The 21,087-nt window shown below is 35.8% G+C and overlaps 1 protein-coding gene across 1 annotated transcript in view; it reads left to right on the forward strand.

Annotated features, from left to right (window-relative positions):
* crybg1a (crystallin beta-gamma domain containing 1a) overlaps positions 1-21,087 on the forward strand; it is a 46,657-nt gene that overhangs the window by 3,425 nt on the left and 22,145 nt on the right. The window contains exon 2 of the mRNA XM_056264248.1: positions 17,985-18,132. Coding sequence (XP_056120223.1) covers positions 17,985-18,132 — 148 coding nt within the window. The remainder of the gene's footprint in view (positions 1-17,984; positions 18,133-21,087) is intronic.

Raw genomic sequence — 21,087 nt, forward strand, 5'->3', positions numbered from 1 at the left:
GTTCACACACAGTTCAGTATTTTACGGGAGTGCAACCGCATTCTACGACCGAATTAACTCCAGTAGTGACAACCGCATTTACAAAAATCCTATGCAGTGTGTACGGAAACGAACTGAGCAACTAGTTGTTAATGAAGTAGTTTAACGTGTATTAAAGGTGCCCTAGAATGTGAAATTGAATTTATCTTGGCATAGTTAAATAACAAGAGTTCAGTACATGGACATGACATACAGTGAGTCTCAAACACCATTGTTTTCTCCTTCTTACTTAAATCTCGTTTTTGAAAAACACCCCTGAAAAATAGGCGAATCTCCACATAACACCGACTGTGACGCAACAGTCGGGATCATGTACGACTCCAAGAATTTGCATATGCCAGCCCATGTTCAATGGCAGGCGGAACTGCGCAGCCGAAGTATGGCAGTTGCTCAGTGTTTGGATGTACACATGAACACAAAAGTATTTTTTATTTCCTTCATCCGAGCCTCTGAAGAAACAATGGGTTAATTTTATTTTCTCTGGAAATTTCCAAACATTTCACTGACGACTGTTTCCTCAACTTGGGCCAATACAGAGCTGGCCTCGGATCGAGCTACCAAGCAACACTTTCTGATGTGTAATTGTTCAAGTTCAGACAGGTAATCTTTCTCTCAAAATCGTTCAATACTGTTTATGCATCAGTAAGTCAAGCCAGTGACTAAAATATCAACTTCACATCGTTTCTTTTAGTAGGATGAAAAAAAAACTTATTTAAATTGTGAATAAATTATATAAAGAAAGCGATCAAATAACAATCTTTCCACAGCGCGAGTTTATCTTGACACTTGCCAAACTCGTTATGACTTCAATGACGCACGTTACACTGCACAACGAAGCTCTTACTGTATTTACATGATCGTGTTTGCATTGGTGAAAGCATTAGAGAGAGTGCAGAAACTGCGTTGCAGTGTTAAGATCTTCAGTTTCGCGATCAACAGACTGTGATCTGCTTGCTCAATGCTCAGTCATCACGGCAACATTGTATGTGATGGGAAAAGATCTAAATACTTTAAAAACATCTCACGATTCGTTAATCTCGATAGCTCTAATAGTAAAAACGTATAATAGCTGTAGTAAAATTATTCGAGAGAGTTTCACATGTAATAAATAGCTATTTCATATGCAAGCATGTCAGCCAATCACAGCAGAGGCCGGTTACACACAGCAGACACGCCCCTTCAAACAGAGCGTTCAAATCAGAGGCTAAAATCAGGCTAGGAAAAATGCCTTTTATTTCTAAATTATGACTATTTTTGATCTAAAAAACATACTAACATTATAAGGGCAACCCAGGAAACATTATAAAATAATATAAAAAAACATTCTAGGGCACCTTTAACTTGCATCAAATGTTTCTCTCTTCTATATGTGTGGTGCAAGAAATCACAGGGTAAGCAGTACGAGCCTTAACTCAATCGTGTTGCCAGATCTAGCTAGAAAAACAAAGAACAAGAACAAGCCCACAATAAATCTAAATAAATTCAAATGATTGCGTTATGTTACAAATAAGACCAAAATATCACACCCCGCACTTGCTCACTTTAAAACCCTTAATAAGTGGACATGGCAACACTGCAAGAGCCACTCTGTGAAGTAGCCTTTCCAAGCATAAGAAAAACACTACAGCTCCGTCGACTGAGCTTTAGGTAAAACTGCTGAACATAACGAGTCGCTGAAATGTATTTTCTTACCCCTTAAAGTACATTTAGAAAAATATATTTCCTTAAAGGAGCTGTATGTAAGAAATGTATTTCAATTAATCATAAAATGGCCCTGATGTGTCTCTAGACATTAAGAAATCATGTTCATATCAAATACTTATATCTCTGACAACAGTTAGTACGGCCACGATATTGTCATTTAAAAAGTGAAGTTGCAGCCCTCAACTGATGTTGATGTTGTCATCTTGTGTTTTGGCCTGAAGCCCCACCCTCCACCTATCTACCAATCACGAAGTCAGTAGTGTTTCGGCATCCGAGTTGCCAGCTCTGCTCTAGTTGAAAGCTCCTTGTAGCAGCCTATGTTCCTGCTGGATCCTGCAGCCTATCTGGCAACCTCGAGTCAGGGGGGGGGGGGAGGGGATACATAGCTCTACAGTAATTTGAAAGTGATTGCAGTACCAATTTTGGCCACAATCTTACATACAGCTCCTTTAAGTGGCAGTGCATATTTTTGAAAATTATTTTGGCCAGAATTATTTTTTTTTTTTGGTTATTTGGGAAATTTTGAGCTGTTTAAATGGTCAAGTTTAAATGTCCTTACAAGTCTGTTTTTGGCGTGTTTGACTAGTGAGTCTAAAAACATAAGACCCTCACAGTCATATACAAACCTGTGTGTTTCAAGTGAAAAGTCTTCATGGATTGGATCACATCAGAAAGTAATTGTTACCATTGCCAGATTTGTTCTAAAACTGGCATATTAGAAAGCTCTGGACGAGCAGTGACTCACTGTGGTCGGCAAACATCTGGATTTGCAACACTGTATGCTTTTGTAAAGCAGAAATAGAAGGATTTGTTCCACTCAGAACAGTCATAGATGAGTTTGGAGGGTTTCTTTTTTCTTTTATTCGTCTTATTCATATTTCTTTTTCCATTAAATCTCTTCCATTGTTTTACAGCTTGAGTGTTTTTATGATACAACCTTTTTGCTTGAAGCACCTATATGTTTGAGTTCAGTATAGACACATTTCAGTGTTTCTTTACAGATTTGGCATGATAAACAACTTAAGTATCTGCTTTGAATTTTCTGCTGCCAAGGCAACACACACACACACACACACACACACAAATAAACAGCACATTATAGTCCTGACTACAATTGATATCTTTTGCTTTAGATTTTAGATTTTTTCAAATGCAACGGGAAAATCCCATTGTCTGTATCTCAAAATACATTTTACTGGTAACACTTTACAATAAGTTAACATTGTTAACATTTAATAATGCATTAGGTCAAAGTAACAAAGAAAACCTTTTCTTATTTACTTTTATTGATTTTTTTAATTCACACTTGATAAAAATTCTCGAGCTAAGGTTATGTTATACAATTAGAATGATAATACTGTATTAGTATAAGCTAGATTCATGTCATGTTAGCCATTGCATTTACCAATGCTAATGTACAGTGTTACCATTTTATTTGATTTATTATAAGGAAAATTGCATACGCTCAGAAGGCAATGTGACCATTGTTCATTTCTTTGCATGCCACTGACAATGTCATGTAACGGTTAATATTGTTACCAGATGATCATAGCAGACCATCAGTTCTTCAACAGTTGGAATAACCTGGTGAAAAGTGCAGGAGAGTGGGTGCACTCTCTATCTTGACTTTCACCCCTCTTTTTGTGTGAAAAGCTCTTTGTCTTGGGCAGCTCTGCATGTTCCTATAAGCACATAAACTCATGCTGCAGGAATGTGCAAAGAGTGGTTGTGAAATATCCCAGTGAGCGAGATAAAACAGAAGCTGATCACTCCTTCCCATTGTAGTTTATATCATTCAATGCTTTTTGTATTTTTAACATGTCTGCCGAGCTTCCTAATAAAACCAGTGAAACCAGTTTTGCTCTGAAGTTTTTTGTTTATTTGAATAGAGTTTGTTATTGTGTTCCATGTGACTTTCGAGGAGAATTACTAAAAATATGGTTCATCAGCACCTGCTTTATAATAATAATAAAGCCACGCTTAAAAACTGGAAGTTATTATCTCCAACCTTAGAGGACCCTGCTGTTTGCAAACTTTTTATACACATGAGAAAACAGCTTTCATTCATTTGTAATGATGCAAATTTGTATTGTCTGGCATATCATTGACATTAAAAAAAGTGCTGCTTTGTTATTTTAATATTACTTTGTAGGGCTGCACGATATTGAGGAAAAAATCTGACATCCAATAACTCGTTAAATAAGCCGATATTCGATATGTGATATGCTAATGCTTTAGGTGTGTAAAATAAATGTAAATTATATTTAAAAACTGAAAAGGATATAACCAACAATGTTTCACATTATTTTTGTGAGAAGAAAGCATCCCTACAACTTCAAAGTGAACAGCAGTGTTTTACTGTAGCATAACATAAAACGTAAGTGTCATTTTAACATTAGTGTAAACCAGGGGGTTTAGGGTTTCAAGTAGGCCTATCAGTTTTATTTAACAACATCAATTGAATTAATCAAATGTACAAATAAAATTCGTCTTCGTCTTCACTGTATGTATTAAATATATACTTATTCTCATTAAAGCTACAAAAGTTATTCAGTCAAGAGCAGTGAGTGAGTTTCTCTGTCTTTTGTGGTTTGATTAACATTAATAAGCACACAGACGGAAGCAGGTTTATTAGGCTGCTGTCCCTTTAAGAGCTGCATGGATCCAATATATTGTTACATGCTTGCTTTCTTTCTCAACTGTTTACTCCACTTAACATACTTAACATACATAACTGACTGCATTTACATGAATACTCACCAAGACAGGCATTTTGACATCATTTTGAGTGTATTTGGCAATATAAGCTGCGGGAGAGAACTGAATTCGGAATCACTCGCTGTCCGAGAGGCAGCTTTCTGTGTGTGTGAGTACTTCGCTTATTGTGCCTAATAACATAAAGTATGTCACATGTATGTACTGTAACAGTCATATGTCCAGTCTACTCTCTGCTGTTTGCGTCGACCTAAAACTTGGACTTTTTACCATCTTTTGGAGTATTAAATTCATGCAGTCAATCATGCAAGCCATTGCGATATGCATATATACACTCACCTAAAGGATTATTAGGAACACCTGTTCAATTTCTCATTAATGCAATTATCTAATCAACCAATCACATGGCAGTTGCTTCAATGCATTTAGGGGTGTGGTCCTGGTCAAGACAATCTCCTGAACTCCAAACTGAATGTCAGAATGGGAAAGAAAGGCGATTTAAGCAATTTTGAGCGTGGCATGGTTGTTGGTGCCAGACGGGCCGGTCTGAGTATTTCACAATCTGCTCAGTTACTGGGATTTTTACGCACAACCATTTCTAGGGTTTACAAAGAATGGTGTGAAAAGGGAAAATCCAGTATGCGGCAGTCCTGTGGGCGAAAATACCTTGTTGATGCTAGAGGTCAGAGGAGAATGGGCCAACTGATTTAAGCTGATAGAAGAGCAACTTTGAGTGAAATAACCACTCGTTACAACCAAGGTATGTAGCAAAGCATTTGTGAAGCCACAACACGCACAACCTTGAGGCGGATGGGCTACAACAGCAGAAGACCCCACCGGGTACCACTCATCTCCACTACAAATAGGAAAAAGAGGCTACAATTTGCAAGAGCTCACCAAAATTGGACAGTTTAAGACTGGAAAAATGTTGCCTGGTCTGATGAGTCTCGATTTCTGTTGAGACATTCAGATGGTAGAGTCAGAATTTGGCGTAAACAGAATGAGAACATGGATCCATCATGCCTTGTTACCACTGTGCAGGCTGGTGGTGGTGGTGTAATGGTGTGGGGGATGTTTTCTTGGCACACTTTAGGCCCCTTAGTGCCAATTGGGCATCGTTTAAATGCCACGGGCTACCTGAGCATTGTTTCTGACCATGTTCATCCCTTTATCCACCATGTACCCATCCTCTGATGGCTACTTCCAGCAGGATAATGCACCATGTCACAAAGCTCGAATCATTTCAAATTGGTTTCTTGAACATGACAATGAGTTCACTGTACTAAAATGGCCCCCACAGTCACCAGATCTCAACCCAATAGAGCATCTTTGGGATGTGGTGGAACGGGAGCTTCGTGCCCTGGATGTGTATCCCACAAATCTCCATCAACTGCAAGATGCTATCCTATCAATATGGGCCAACATTTCTAAAGAATGCTTTCAGCACCTTGTTGAATCAATGGCACGTAGAATTAAGGCAGTTCTGAAGGTGAAAGGGGGTCAAACACAGTATTAGTATGGTGTTCCTAATAATCCTTTAGGTGAGTGTATATATGTGTGATATTTCGATAATTTTGATATATCGTGCAGCCCTATTACTTAGCCATATTTACTTAGTGATTTGCAATTTATGCTTTTGCCAATGAATGCAAGGTGATTTATGCCTCTTTTTGTTGCAGTTGGCTGCCAATTGATAAAACTGTGATGACTTTCTAATATTTTAATCTTGTTATTTCTCCCCTTATCATGCATATTTTTGTCTTATCTACATGGTTTCTGAAATGCACACTTGCACAGGCTGACACATAACTAGGCTCTCATAATTCAAGATCTTTTAAGAGAAGTGAGAGTGAGAGATGTTTCAACCGGCCCAGACACATCTAACAGAAATCTGATTAAATAAAGGCTCTATTCTATAGAGGCTTGAATTATGTTCGAGCTCTCAGAGGGTCCACCATAAAGGGTTGAAATGCAAACAGTGTAAAATCAAATAAAGGTTGTGTCCACATATACGGTATCTTATCATGTAAAAGTTGTCATCAATGTAGTGATGATTCTCTGGCAGCTTCACTTGTATCTAATCATGCATGGTTTACATTGTTTAAAGATACCTTTTAGTATATGAATGCACTTATTCAGAACAAATGTAAGGAAATAATTTATATACATCTACAATAATAAATAAACAGATTTGTTATAAGAATCACTCAGTCCCATTCTGTAAACACCTCACAAACTGTATTTTGTATTTACTAATGAATCACTAATGACAAGTTGGATAAAAAAAATATTGTGTTATGTCAGGGGAGTTTCATTATATTCTTTATTCATTTGAATAGAAGGGCACCCTGCAAATTTAGATTAGTCAAAGAGGTCCAAAAGTTGATCATGTAGTGTCTTTCAAGGGTGGAAAGACATTTAGTTTGGTTCACAATTTCTTCTGTTCATGACAACTCTATGGGCTATAAACCAAAAAAATATGTATTTGGGATGATAGCATCTGCTATTTTGGAGATCATTTTTTCCAAAACACTTTAGAGAAAATAGTCATTTATTTACTGTTAGAGGAGATATATTCACATGATGCTCAGATTCAATATACTGCATCCTGCACAGTTTGCATCAAATACGTTTTAGTTGAAATCAAACCCACATCCTGAGGGGAAACTCGGTGACATCCATCACTTCATGAATTCAAAACCAAAAATTGAAACATTCTAAAAGACACATAATCCCAGGGAGACGGAGGCTGAGACAGGGAGACATGTGTTTACAGGAAAGACAGTTAAAGGAATTATCTGGGAAGGCTTAGGAACTCAACCATGCATACATTTGACATAGTCACATGTACCTGTAGATGGGTCAGAGTGCTGACTGTTTTTGCACTGCGTGTTTGTGAGAGGATTAGTAACAGAATGGCGTTCTTGGATATAAAATAGAAGAGGTGAACATGGGCTCAGAATATTACTGTTAAACAAACAGGGGAACCTGCTGTATCAAAAAAGTACCACTGTACTACCATGTTGATCATGTACCTTGGAGTGCCACATAAATAAATCAGTAAGACTCAAACCTTTAGTGTTGTCAGTAGTATTACTATAACCATTATTATAACAATTCACCTTTAAACTTAAATCTTATCTCTTATCTCTCCTTAATGAGATACCTATGCACATTCAAGTGTCATTCACACAAATGACCAAAACCAAGGCATACACATTAATGAATATATAAAAAAGTATTTAATGGGAGTCAATAATTATGGCCAGCGTATTTTGGAGAAAAAAAATTATTTCATAATGTGATTTACCCCCCACTTTCAATTCTTTTTCTTCAATGAAAGGTTATATTTTTGCAAATTTTTTGAATGAAAGATCAAAAGGATAAACAATTCAGATTATTTTTTTTACAGCCATTTTTGATCATATTTACCAGGGGTGCCATTAATTCTGACCACAACTGTATATATATATATATATATATATATATATATATATATATATTAGGTTTAACAAAATGTATAGTCATTAGCATAGCATAGTCATTAATGTTATATAATGACAGATTTCTCTTCTCTTGTTTTCTGTCATTTTCATAATTTGTAAAGGGGAGTGGGAGTTTTCATTTACCAAACCCATTTGCTCCATTAAAATATTAACTTTTGGACAATAATCATTTAAAAAATGAAAATGAAAATGATTGATTTGACGTTTTCAAAATAAGCTGTGAAACCGACCAGGCCACATTGTTTTAATACCATGACCATATTTAGGTTAACCTTTTAGTGTTTGTGGGTGTGAGTGTGGGTTTAAAATGAAATCATCATGAAAGGTTATGGGAGTTTAAAATCATTCCGTTCAATGGCAACTCAAGATAAAGACAAGGGTGAGACCTTTTAGTTTTTTTAAAGGAGCCATTACTGCTCTTTAGAGATAATAATAATAATAATAATAATAATAAAATAGCCCTAGTGGCAGCTCAACATCTTATATTTTCAATGTATTGATTCAGAGGAGAGGTGTAAAGCGGTTCTCAACTGGTTTGGCCATGGGACCCACATTTTCCCATGTCATGAAGCTGCAACCCAAATTTTTAGGAATTTGAATCAGGCAAATTTATTTCTCAAAAATGATTAACACACACAATACCCTCCCACTTTACTTAACATACATAAACTTTAAGAACGTCAGTTACACTGATGAACAGTATAAGGTAAAGCTAATAGCAGTCCAAAACTATATATTTTTTGTTATGTTGATATGAGACACAATCATCAAAAATATATATATAAACAACACAAAGTGAAAATAAAGTGGTATTACCAATTTCCATGACAACTACACAACATGAATTCTTAGTAAAACATACTGAAGATGAATAGAATGAACATCATACCTGCATGCAATTCCTTTCCAGCTAACATATGACATACCAGTTACATAATTTATTGGTACTTTTCTGTAATTTCATTGGAGATACTCGTAATTTATTTTGCTCTTCATACATTGACATTTACATTGAATCATTTAGATACTTTTATCCAAAGCGACTTACAAATGAGGAGAGCAATAGAAGCAATTAAACTAACAACAAGACAACAATCATATGCAAGTGCTGTGACCCTTCCCAGTTTAGTCTAACAGGGGTGCCACATAAAAACATAATGTTTTTACTAAAAATAGATATAGAGTAGAAGAGGAAAGAATATACTGAAGTGATATACAGTGCATGCGATTGAAGAGCACAGTATAATGTCTGACAGATGAATCAAAAACTTTCACGCATGTCTTTCAAAATAAAAGTATGAAAAAAATTTAGAATTACGTTTTTGTTACGGTTGATGTTGTTTCTTTACACTCCACGACCCATTTAAAAAAGACTTAAGTATTTTATTCATACTGAATGTAGGCTCAAAGATGCACTAGACAAGAAAGAGTTTATTGGAGAGGAGAGCAATCACATGTTTATTTTCTAAAAATCGAAATAAAACTGAACACCTAAATATTGCAATAAATCAATGTCGACACAAGACTCTTAAACGTCTACAAACACTCAAGTTTCAGTTAAGCTCAAGAGCTCAAAAAGGGCATTAGTAAACCAATATCCTTTAAAAAGGTCTCTTCAATATAACGGATAAATAAAATAATGTTAAGTAAAATTAACTAGTCAAAGCCTACTTGCAGCCATGTCCTCATCTTATATATGAAACACCTGCGATTCAGCAACTACCTTCTAATGCACTCACATTCAATTTGTGTAAAGTAGTCTTGTTGACAAGTATGGGCAAGTAAGATCAAAACATACAAGATAATACCTTAAATGCCCTGTTGATGGCGATCTCACTTGTTTTGTAGTAGAAATAAACTTCTGCAGAAAAAGTTAGGTGCCATGAATTACTCATTTCAAATGTATTTGTGTAAAGAATACATATACTTTTTCAATAATGTAGTCAAGTAGAGAGTAAAAGTGGCTAATATCTTTGAGACTCAGTCAAAGTACAAAGTACCCAAAAAGCCATTTAAGTACAGTGTTACGACCCAAATTAGGGACCATCGTAAAAAAGCTGTTAAGAAAAATGGCAATGCCCAGGGCAAGAACAAGATCAAATTTAGTGGCAGCAAAAAGTAACAAAACAAACAAACAAGGAAGATAAACATCTACAAAACTTACATAAGGACTGGTGAGCTATAACTAATCTAAAATACAACTCAGAGTTAACTTTCCTATCTCAAGATAACAAACACAAAAGAATCTTCCGGGTCAGCTAACTTATGCTTTCCGTCTACACTAATGTAACTAAACAAACAAAAACTCACCATCCTGTACAAAAGAAAAGAAACTCCAAAACCATCAACAACAGGTTTCCTGAGGTGGGCCAAGGTGAAGAAGTTAGGAATAATCAGGCTCCCCCATCCAATTGACTATATGCTCCGAAAAATACTGTTGTTTTAAAATTGGGAAGACACTCTTGCTGTTATTCAAGAATCACAACCGCGGTCCAAAATAGTGTTTAAAGTTTTTGCAACACCTGCTATTATGAGTGAATTAAAAAATTGCTGGTCATCAATATTTCTTCCTTGAAATTGTATTTTACATTGTTTTTATTTTTTATATTTTTTTATTATTATGATCCTGTGGCCTGTTGTCTTTCCTTGCATGATTTCACACATCCTGTATCCTGAATTTTCATGAATGCTCTGGAGACAGTCTGTATGCAAACAGTTTTTATGTAATGAAGGGGTGTGGCTCTCCCAACACTGTGTGCAACAGCTTATCGTGTGTAATTTGTCACATTACCACTGTACCACGAAGCCAAGTGATGCATCAGATGAGTCTCTGGTCACATTAACTGTACCTGATTACATAACTATCCTCATAACGATCTCATTTACTGTATGATCATTTTAAGGAGTAATCAATTCACCCAAATATGTTTTTTTTTATGCCTTTTTGTCATTATGAACCTGTATAATTGTCTTTCTTTTGTGTAACACAAATAAGTGAAGACAAAATTTATCATATAATATATGTGAATGGGGATCTGGACCTTTGAGCTCCAAATTGCAAAAAGTAAAGGGGTAAGACAAAGTTCGACAGCGATACTGTTATCGAACATCTGACGCCGCCCACTCTGCTTGTCACAGTTCTGTCACCCTTATCTGTGTCTTCTCTGGGCTGGTTTGTCATGTGTTTGTGTTGGTCTGGTTTATTGTGAGCACATGGCTTGTCTTTTATTCATTGTGCCATGTGCTCTCCTGTCAATTGTCTAGCCCCTCCCATCTCGTTTCCTAGTAATTAATTTAATCTTTCCCACCTGCCTTGTTCGTTACCCTCCTTGTTTGTTCCCTATTTAGTCTCCCTGTGTTTGTAGTCCTGTGCTTGTTCGTTATATTATGTTTCCTAGTGTTCCTGCCGTTAGACCTGCTTATCTGTTTGCCTGCTTTTGTTTTCAGTTTGTACCTGGATTTATTTTCTATTTTTATTAAACCTTCATTCTCTGCTATTGAGTTCTCGCTTCCTTTTCTACACCAGTCCGTGACACTGCTGAGAGTGACGGTTAGATGAAAATATGTGCTGTGCGCTTTCCTCTAAATAAAAAAAAAAAAACACACACAACAAAACTGAGAAAACAGCAAGCATTTTTTAATAAACCATAAGAAAAGCACCTAATCATAGCAACGTGGATATGTTTGTTTGCACGACCTCTGCAATTCGGCACTCTAGTAAAGTCACGTCATGTTTATATAGCACTTTTTTTTTTACAAAAGATTGCTTAAAATCAAGCAGTTTTACCGTATTAAACATGAAAAACAGTGTCAGTGTCTCGTTTCTTCAGAAACTTAATTTTCTACTATAAAGCAGCTCTCCAGTGTGTTCATGTTTTTACTTGCGAATGTCTGAGCTCGACGGACTCAGCAGAGGAAATTAACCAGAAAAGATTTCAAAGTGAAAGAAGGCGGAGCCTCCACACACGCCTACCTATTACGCAATCGCCACGGACCAATGATAGAACAAAGGTGTTTACCAGCCGGAGAAAACTGTTTCAAACTCCAAACGAAGTTCGTTTTGGCCTGATTTTGTTTGGAATTGCATCACATAATTTCGTTCTTCGATTTCGACTTAAAAGTATATCGGGGTCTTAAATGTGGACAGAACTGTCATTTTTGGGTGAACTATCACTTTAAATACTGTGTTCGGCCTCATGCTATCTTTAACAAGAATGAAGTATTGAAGAATATTGCTTTATATGTTAGGATATAAAAAGAGCTGGCATGTGTTTATCTAATAATTTCAGACACAACCATAACAGAATACAGAACAAACGGCACACTCTCTCAGATGAATGTAAACATGAACATAAAATGTGGACCTTGTACACAAAAGCATTGGGTTTCATTGCGCACACACACACACACAATCCTTTCCTTACACATGAACTGGATACACACTTTTATACTGCAAGAAACTTATGCAGCACAGACTATTTTCTATGTCTTTGGGGGGCGGTCAGAATGTGTGTGGATTTGGGTTAGAATGTCAGTGTTATGTAATGTAACAGTTAGGTCCCAATGCTCCTTACGGGGCAGTGGTCTTGGTTAGAGTAGCCTCTGCTGTGGATCTTTGTCCTTGCGCAAAGCTCTCACAAATATTTGCTTGCTTAAATAAAGTACCCTAACCCTCCCAAATGCATTGTCCTAAGTAATGAAACCATAAAGCTCTTTGATTATAGATTTAGAATCCAAGTTTGAGTCCTTTTAGTGAATCTTTCCTCCAAAATCAATAAATAACACTCGGTGATCACAACTACTCTCACATCATTTGAAAGTAATTCTTTCAATTCTTTGTTGTGGTCTGTATATTATTGATAATCTTCCAAAACCCCAAAACCGAGACAAATAGGACAGGGTTTAATTTTTTTGCTGAATATTTAAGATGTCAGCAGCAAAAACTGAAGTTAAAGACTGGATTAGAAATGGAAACCTATTTTTAATAGTTAATTGTGTTGTATGTGGGTGTGAGACTGACAAGCAGTGCTTGAACATTAGCATAATTCCACAGAAAGTGCATCAGATGCTTGTCATTCACAGAGCTCTGCCACTCCTTTATTTATTTGATTTTTTCACTAATTGGCGAATACTCTCATCTACAATTTGTGGGACAAGACACGTGATGTGCTGTCGTGTGATCAAGTGGATGTGTGTTAGGATGATCACTTATGGTCAGATCATGTTTTTTTTTAATACATAATAAAATTTTGTGTGACAGGTCAACACACATATTATTATTATTATTAACATCTGTGTGAGTCAGGGACAAGTTACAGTAGATCAGCAATTCCGTTTAAGTTTAAAGTTTTCACATTTGAGTCACACTATCGATATTTCATAATTGGATGCATTTCTCTGCAATTCGGCACTCTAGTAAAGTCACGTCATGTTTATATAGCACTTTTTTTTTACAAAAGATTGCTTAAAATCAAGCAGTTTTACCGTATTAAACATGAAAAACAGTGTCAGTGTCTCGTTTCTTCAGAAACTTAATTTTCTACTATAAAGCAGCTCTCCAGTGTGTTCTTGTTTTTACTTGCGAATGTCTGAGCTCGACGGACTCAGCAGAGGATATTAACCAGAAAAGATTTCAAAGTGAAAGAAGGCGGAGCCTCCACACACGCCTACCTATTACGTAATCGCCACGGACCAATGATAGAACAAAGGTGTTTACCAGCCGGAGCAAACTGTTTCAAACTCCAAACGAAGTTCGTTTTGGCCTGATTTTGTTTGGAATTGCATCACATAATTTCGTTCTTCGATTTCGACTTAAAAGTATATCGGGGTCTTAAATGTGGACAGAACTGTAATTTTTGGGTGAACTATCACTTTAAATACTGTGTTCGGCCTCATGCTATCTTTAACAAGAATGAAGTATTGAAGAATATTGCTTTATATGTTAGGATATAAAAAGAGCTGGCATGTGTTTATCTAGTAATTTCAGACACAACCATTACAGAATACAGAACAAAAGGCACACTCTCTCAGATGAATGTAAACATGAACATAAAATGTGGACCTTGTACACAAAAGCATTGGGTTTCATTGCGCGCACACACACACACAATCCTTACACATGAACTGGATACACACTTTTATACTGCAAGAAACTTATGCAGCACAGACTATTTTCTGTCTTTGGGGGGCGGTCAGAATGTGTGTGGATTTGGGTTAGAATGTCAGTGTTATGTAATGTAACAGTTAGGTCCCAATGCTCCTTACGGGGCAGTGGTCTTGGTTAGAGTAGCCTCTGCTGTGGATCTTTGTCCTTGCGCAAAGCTCTCACAAATATTTGCTTGCTTAAATAAAGTACCCTAACCCTCCCAAATGCATTGTCCTAAGTAATGAAACCATAAAGCTCTTTGATTATAGATTTAGAATCCAAGTTTGAGTCCTTTAGTGAATCTTTCCTCCAAAATCAATAAATAACACTCGGTGATCACAACTACTCTCACATCATTTGAAAGTAATTATTTCAATTCTTTGTTGTTGTCTGTATATTATTGATAATCTTCCAAAACCCCAAAACCGAGACAAATAGGACAGGGTTTTATTTTTTTCAAACAATTTGTGGGACAAGACACGCGATGTGCTGTCGTGTGATCAAGTGGATGTGTGTTAGGATGATCACTTATGGTCAGATCATGTTTTTTTTTTTATACATAATCAAATTTTGTGTGACAGGTCAACACACATATTATTATTATTAACATCTGTGTGAGTCAGGGACAAGTTACAGTAGATCAGCAATTCCTTTTAAGTTTAAAGTTTTCACATTTGAGTCACATTATCGATATTTCATAATTGGATGCATTTCGTTTTAAATCCAGAATCTGTGTTAGTGGGTCATCCTGTAAATAGGCTTGGTCGACTGAAAAAAAACCTCAGACAATTGCCAGTAATGTGTGTTATGTAAACAACGAAGGAATTCAAAATCCACTGAAAGGAATATTCATGGATATCTGTATGATACAAAATCTTAAACTGGATATGAGCTTATTCAGATTAAATATGAAAACCCGCAGGCTTGTCAGGTTGTTTGCGTTAGCATCCATAGCCCTGAGATCACGGCTTCTCTTACTGACACACATGCCAGATCATGTATTTGCCTGAGGGCTCAAACAGTCAGAGAAGAAATTGAAGTATTAACCCTTTTTTGAGCCATAGCTAAACACATGGGTGTTATTCACAATATGAAGCATGATTTTTAATAAAATATTCCTGGAAAGTCTAGAACCAACATAGATTGTCAGTTCAAAATTTAGTAGGATGAAGCAGGGCTGTTGGTTCAGATTAAGAAACCAGAATGCCATTTATCGCATTCAACACCCTGTTGAATTAATGTGAACTCTTTCAATGTGATAAGTCGAGCGTGAACACTGGATTGTGGTCAGAACCGCCGAATCAGACACGCTGCATGCTGAAAATCTGTGAGACTTTCGTTTACTATAACAAACCTGTCCAAGAACATTTTTGTCTTTTTCCCCTTAATGGTGTTCAGGTATTCTTCCAGCTGTAAAGTTGAGATTTACTCAGATACGGTGTTCTCTAGAAAAAGGATGGAAGCATGTGGATCATTTCTGCACCTTCCTCATATTTCTAACAGTCAAAAATAAATGTAATAAAATGTTTGCGTTATGGGGCACGGAAGTTGTGTCGCAGAACTATAATGAGAACCACATTATTAAGCAAGTCACAGTTCTCACATAATATGGGGAGGAAGAATCTTGAAGATAAAATGCATGAAATGGTGCAATGTCTTGTAAAAAGGCATAAAAATAACTAATATTTTGCAAAAACTGAATAGAGATCGTCAAACTGTCAAAAGATTTCTTAGTGATTTAGAGCACAGAAGAACTCAGTCAGATAAAGGCTTAATAAAGGAAGTTTCTGTCAAACAAATTAATCGTATTAATAGAGCAACTATAAAAAAGCCACTGTTTAGCAGCAAATAGGTATGAACATTTACATTTGGTTTAGAAATACATGAAGACTCATTTTAATTCAGTGATGAATGCTGTGCTGCAATGGATGGTCTTCTTGGTGGATGGTTTTCTGCATAGTTGGTGAATGGCCACCCTGTTCCAACAAGACTGCGACGTCAGCAAAGAGCTTGCAGGTGATTATTTGGGCTGGAATATTGAGAAATGAGATGGATGGCCTCTTTAAGGTCTCTGAGAGTGTCAAAATGACTTCTGTAAGATATGCAGAGTAAATAACGAACCATTTTATGCTATTTTACAGGATTGTGGCTTCTGATAAAACGATTTTCATGCAGGATATCGAACTATTCCATGCTGCAAAAAACACCACGGCAATAAAACTGTTTAAAATGGTATTTCTACGCCCAGTTTAAAGGTTTCTTTTTGTGAGATTTGGTTAGGGGTGGCTGAAATGCAACTTTATGCACAACTGCCAGCCTGGAGAGGTTCTTGGGACTCCAGAGACACCAGCGACTTCAAATACCCGTTTGCTGCTGAACAGTGGGGTTTTTATAACTGCCGTATATTGCAAATTATTTTTAATTTGTTTCCTATCCTAAGCCTTTATCTGACCAAGTTCTTTTGTGCACTCAATCACTCACAAATCTTTTGACAGATAATCTCCATTCAGTTTTCATACAATATTAGTTTTTATCATGCCTTTTGCAAGACATTGCACCATTTCATGCTTTTCATCTTCAGAAAGATCTTTCTTTCTTTTCTTAAGAACTGACTTGCTTAATAATGTGGAACAAGGTTTTCCATTTACCTAAGAAGACTTATTTAACTTATGTTGAATCTGTACTTCGCGACCGCTATATAAATGTGTGAATGTAATCCGGACATATGCCTATTCGCCATGTTGTCATTATCATGTGTGTTGTTGTGTCGCTTCACTGCCATTCACAAATCCTCCCCCGTGGCCTCATGGGATAGTAAAGTGTTCATCATATGCACACTTCAGAATCTCGACAGAAGTAATTCGGGTACTTTTTGGCTACTCTGTTATATAAGTACTGTTCAGACATACGTCTTTTGTCAGATACTGTTTTTCACCTACTCTATAGGGAAGTATGTGATTTCGGATGCAGCCTAAGTGAAGGAAAAGTCAATAGCATACTTGTGGAACTAAGCAGAACTAATCTTAGACTGCTCCCTGGTGGTTATAATGCAAAATGGTTCAATTGCACAATCGTTAACTTGCACAATATACCTAGACAAGATTTTCTCACTTAGAGCAAATTTATAGTTTTGAAGCCAATGTGACTGGTTTTATTTAAGAACTGACACTACATTGAATGGAGGGATCTTTTCAATGGACCGTTTTTATGGTGTCAAACTTTATTCCAGGAGGTAGCCCTTTTGACACCTATGGCAATTAATTCCTATTACCATGAAATATTCATATTGCACTTTAATGCTAAAAGATAGACTTGTTGTTGTTGTGTCACAACGCATATTATAGTGAGCAGTACAAAAACAACAAAGCTGTTGCAGCACTTAAATATTTATTCTGAACCTGAGACCATGACACCACATTCTTCCAAGAAATATTATGCACTAAATTCACTTAATTAGTTTTAATATATTATATGCTTGGTTTTCTGTTTAAATGTGCTAACAAAAAAACAATCTGACATTTTAACTTGTGCCACATACTCTTAAAAGTAAAAAATATATTATATTATTTTATTTTATATTATATATTTCACTATAATATAATTTTCCTATAGTTTCTTTTTTCCCCCTCTTTGACTTTGGGTTGAAATGTGACCTGAACATGTTCTTTACTGGTTACATGTGATTCACATTATTAATTAATTAATTAATTGTATTGAAAAGTCATTTTATCTGTCAAGATAATACAGAAAAACCAAATACAATCTTATAGAGCCCCCTTACAGTTGTTTGCACTGATACTTTACATCTCCATTGCAAACTAGGGCATCTGGGAGTCATTTTATACTACAGTAACAATTGGTTCTCTGTTCCACAGGAGTTTTGATCAGGTGAGCATCCAAACGGCAGACTATTTGATGACCGACACCTGCCCCACCCCTGTCCGCTCTCGGGCTAATTCCATGATAAGCCTGGATCTCATCTCCCTTTCAGATCCATCTACTCCCACTCGCAAACACAGGAAGGTAGGTAGATCATGGTAGCTCTATCTGTCTCTGTCTGTAAAACTGTGGATCTTGTGAAGTGGACATGATATGGACATCACATGAGGTGGTATGTCTTTAAATCCTGAATATATAGATATTAAAATTCTCTTTACACTTTGTCCCGTTAAACAAAAAGAACACACTGATCTTGATGGCATCCCTAAAGTTTACTGTTAGGAAGAGGAAGTTGACTGGATTTCCTACGCTGAGACTAGTTTGCTTTAGCCTTGGGCAGCTGCTGCTCTACTTTCATCAGAGGATCAGATTACAGCAGTCACTGCTCCCTGTACAACAAACACTAACAGACGCTGAATCTATCTGAAATATATTCCGTGTTTTATGTGGTTCCTTTTTGAATTCTGCACAGATGGTTTTTGTAGAAGACTCATTTGTTGAATCATGTGTTCACAAACCAAGGACATCGTACATTGCTTCTTGTACTATGGTTTAGATACGTAAAAATACTTGGTAAAAAGCTTCTAGTGGATTAAAACAGCTCAAATGTGTTAAACATACATTTTCTAACCATTGTCGGCTATTTACAACAAAAATGCCATGGTTTGATGTTAGTGAAATAAGTAGCTATATAAGGTTATTTATATTTGGTTTTCCCATTTGCAAATCTGTTTCAGTTACATTTATGACGTAATGATCTCTTGAACAGCTCCAAGGGATAGTTCACCCAAAAAGGAAAATTCAGTCATTATTTACTCACTGTCAAGAATCATTCAAGAATTTTCATTTTTGGATGAACTATCCCTTTAAGTGTTGTTAACTCTTTCATGAGCCTGCAGAGGGCAGCACAGGCTGAACAACTCAGTGAACACATTAAATACATAATATGGACATCAAAAGAACAGAAAAATGTGGATAGAAGTATGATTTAAACATTATATAAAATTATACACTGTAAAAAATAATCGTAATTTTAACGATAAAAGACTGTAAAAATGCTACAGTGAAAAACTGTTAATTGGTTAACAGAAAGTTTCCTTACTATATACGGTAAATAACTGTGATATATATATATATATATAATGGTACATTTAATGTAACTTTACTGTAAAATACAGTTAAATTTACAGTTTTTGAAAGTGAAAAAGAAGTCATTGTATAATTTACAGTGAAAAACTGTAAATTGACATTCCCACAATTCACTGCGTGAAACTTCACATTTGATGTATTTTTTTTTAATAACTATGCTTCTTCATAATTTTCTTAGTTTGTTTCTTATCAGTTATGTTCATTAGGGTTTTATGTTACATTTAATGTTGTTAAATTAATGTTTATTGCTTTTTTTAAATTTCAACATGTTACCATGATGGTGTTTAATGTTTGTGTGAATGACACTGTGCAGCTTCTACAAATTAGTATTAACTTTCTTGTGGAAGAGCAGCTTGTGATGAGCTGTGATTGATCATGTGACTCCTCACTGCTGTGATGGATGGCTGTCAGTGTATTACAATTTGTTCAATAACTTTATGGCCATGTCAATATTGCTGAAATCCATTGTTAAATATACCAGTTTAATATGTAAAACTTACATACTGCTCTGTAAAGGTGATTACAGTTTTAATGTATTTTTTACAGAATTGTTCTGGCAACCAAAGTTGCCAGCATTATTCCGTAAAAAATACGGGATTTTTTTTACAGTGTAGTCCATTAAAGTCCATTTGTCCACACAACCATTTGTTAGTTATCCATACACAGAAAAACATATACGCCTTCACTTTGTTTCTATGATACTCTATGCAAAGTCCAGGTTCAGGTTGCTCATCATTACCTAAATAGATCTGAAATAGAGTAATGCAGGGATGACGTCAAAACCTGGAAGACTAATTCGCATCTAGTTTCCTCAAGGTTTTCCTATAGGGTTTTATAACAGGGTTTTTCAATTTATGAGTAAAATATAGCCTGTGGTAAACATTACTTGATGATACTTTGACTTTTTGTTCTATGACGTAAATTACACACACCCCTTGTGAAAACGCAAATTTTGAAGCTGTATTTTTGAAAACGTAACTAGATAATATAGTTTGGGGTGTGAGTGTGTGCAGTTTATGTTGTAAAACATAACCTCAAATGATCGTCAAGTTATGGCTTTATTTTACTCATAAATTGAAAAAACCCATTATAAATCCCCAAAATCTCGAGGGAACGAGGGTTAGTCTGCCGTAACGAATTAGTCTTCCGGGTTTTGATGTCCTCCCTTCACCACTTTATACGGGTGTCTTTTTTCCAAAGATTTCAGTAACAATATTATAAAAATTAGAGTGTTCACTTTGACCTACTGAGTTGACAGAAAAGTAAAGTCAAAGTCATACAACAGTGAAGTCAAACAAAATCCTCAATAGCAGTGTTAAGGAAGGCTGACCTCTCTGTTGTCCATGACAAAGAGAACTTCAAGGTTTTATCCTTCTATGGATAACCATGCCAAACAAAGAACACACCATCCCTTTTTAAAAGTTATCAGCAATAACTTATGCTTATGGTTTGTGTTATTTGCTATTTAGCTGATACTTTTCATCCAAAGCAATACTTAAATGAGTGAATATTCATTCAATTAAGTGTTGTACTCAATTAATGCACAATGCGTAGTTTGTGATCGAACGAACAATCCAGTTCATTGGTCACACAAACTTTGGGCTGAACATGCAACTAAGCGTAATAATGATACATTAGATATTTTATTAACTTTTATTTAATTGTATTCACCGTAGTTTCACTTGATGCTGTGATATACACATAAAGTTAAAGAATCCAGTTGACAAGTGCAATATAGGCTACAGAAATTAATATAAATCAGTAAAGTAATTGTTAATTGTTGTAGGCCTACTGGTGTAGATATTTAATTGTTTTGGACTTATAAATTAGCCCACATATTACATTAAAGGTTGACAACAACATTATTATTATTATTATTATTATTATTAT

This window comes from Rhinichthys klamathensis, unplaced genomic scaffold (assembly GCF_029890125.1).
Source record: "Rhinichthys klamathensis goyatoka isolate OS25496 unplaced genomic scaffold, OSU_Roscu_1.1 h1tg000220l_1, whole genome shotgun sequence".
Taxonomy (NCBI): domain Eukaryota; kingdom Metazoa; phylum Chordata; class Actinopteri; order Cypriniformes; family Leuciscidae; genus Rhinichthys; species Rhinichthys klamathensis.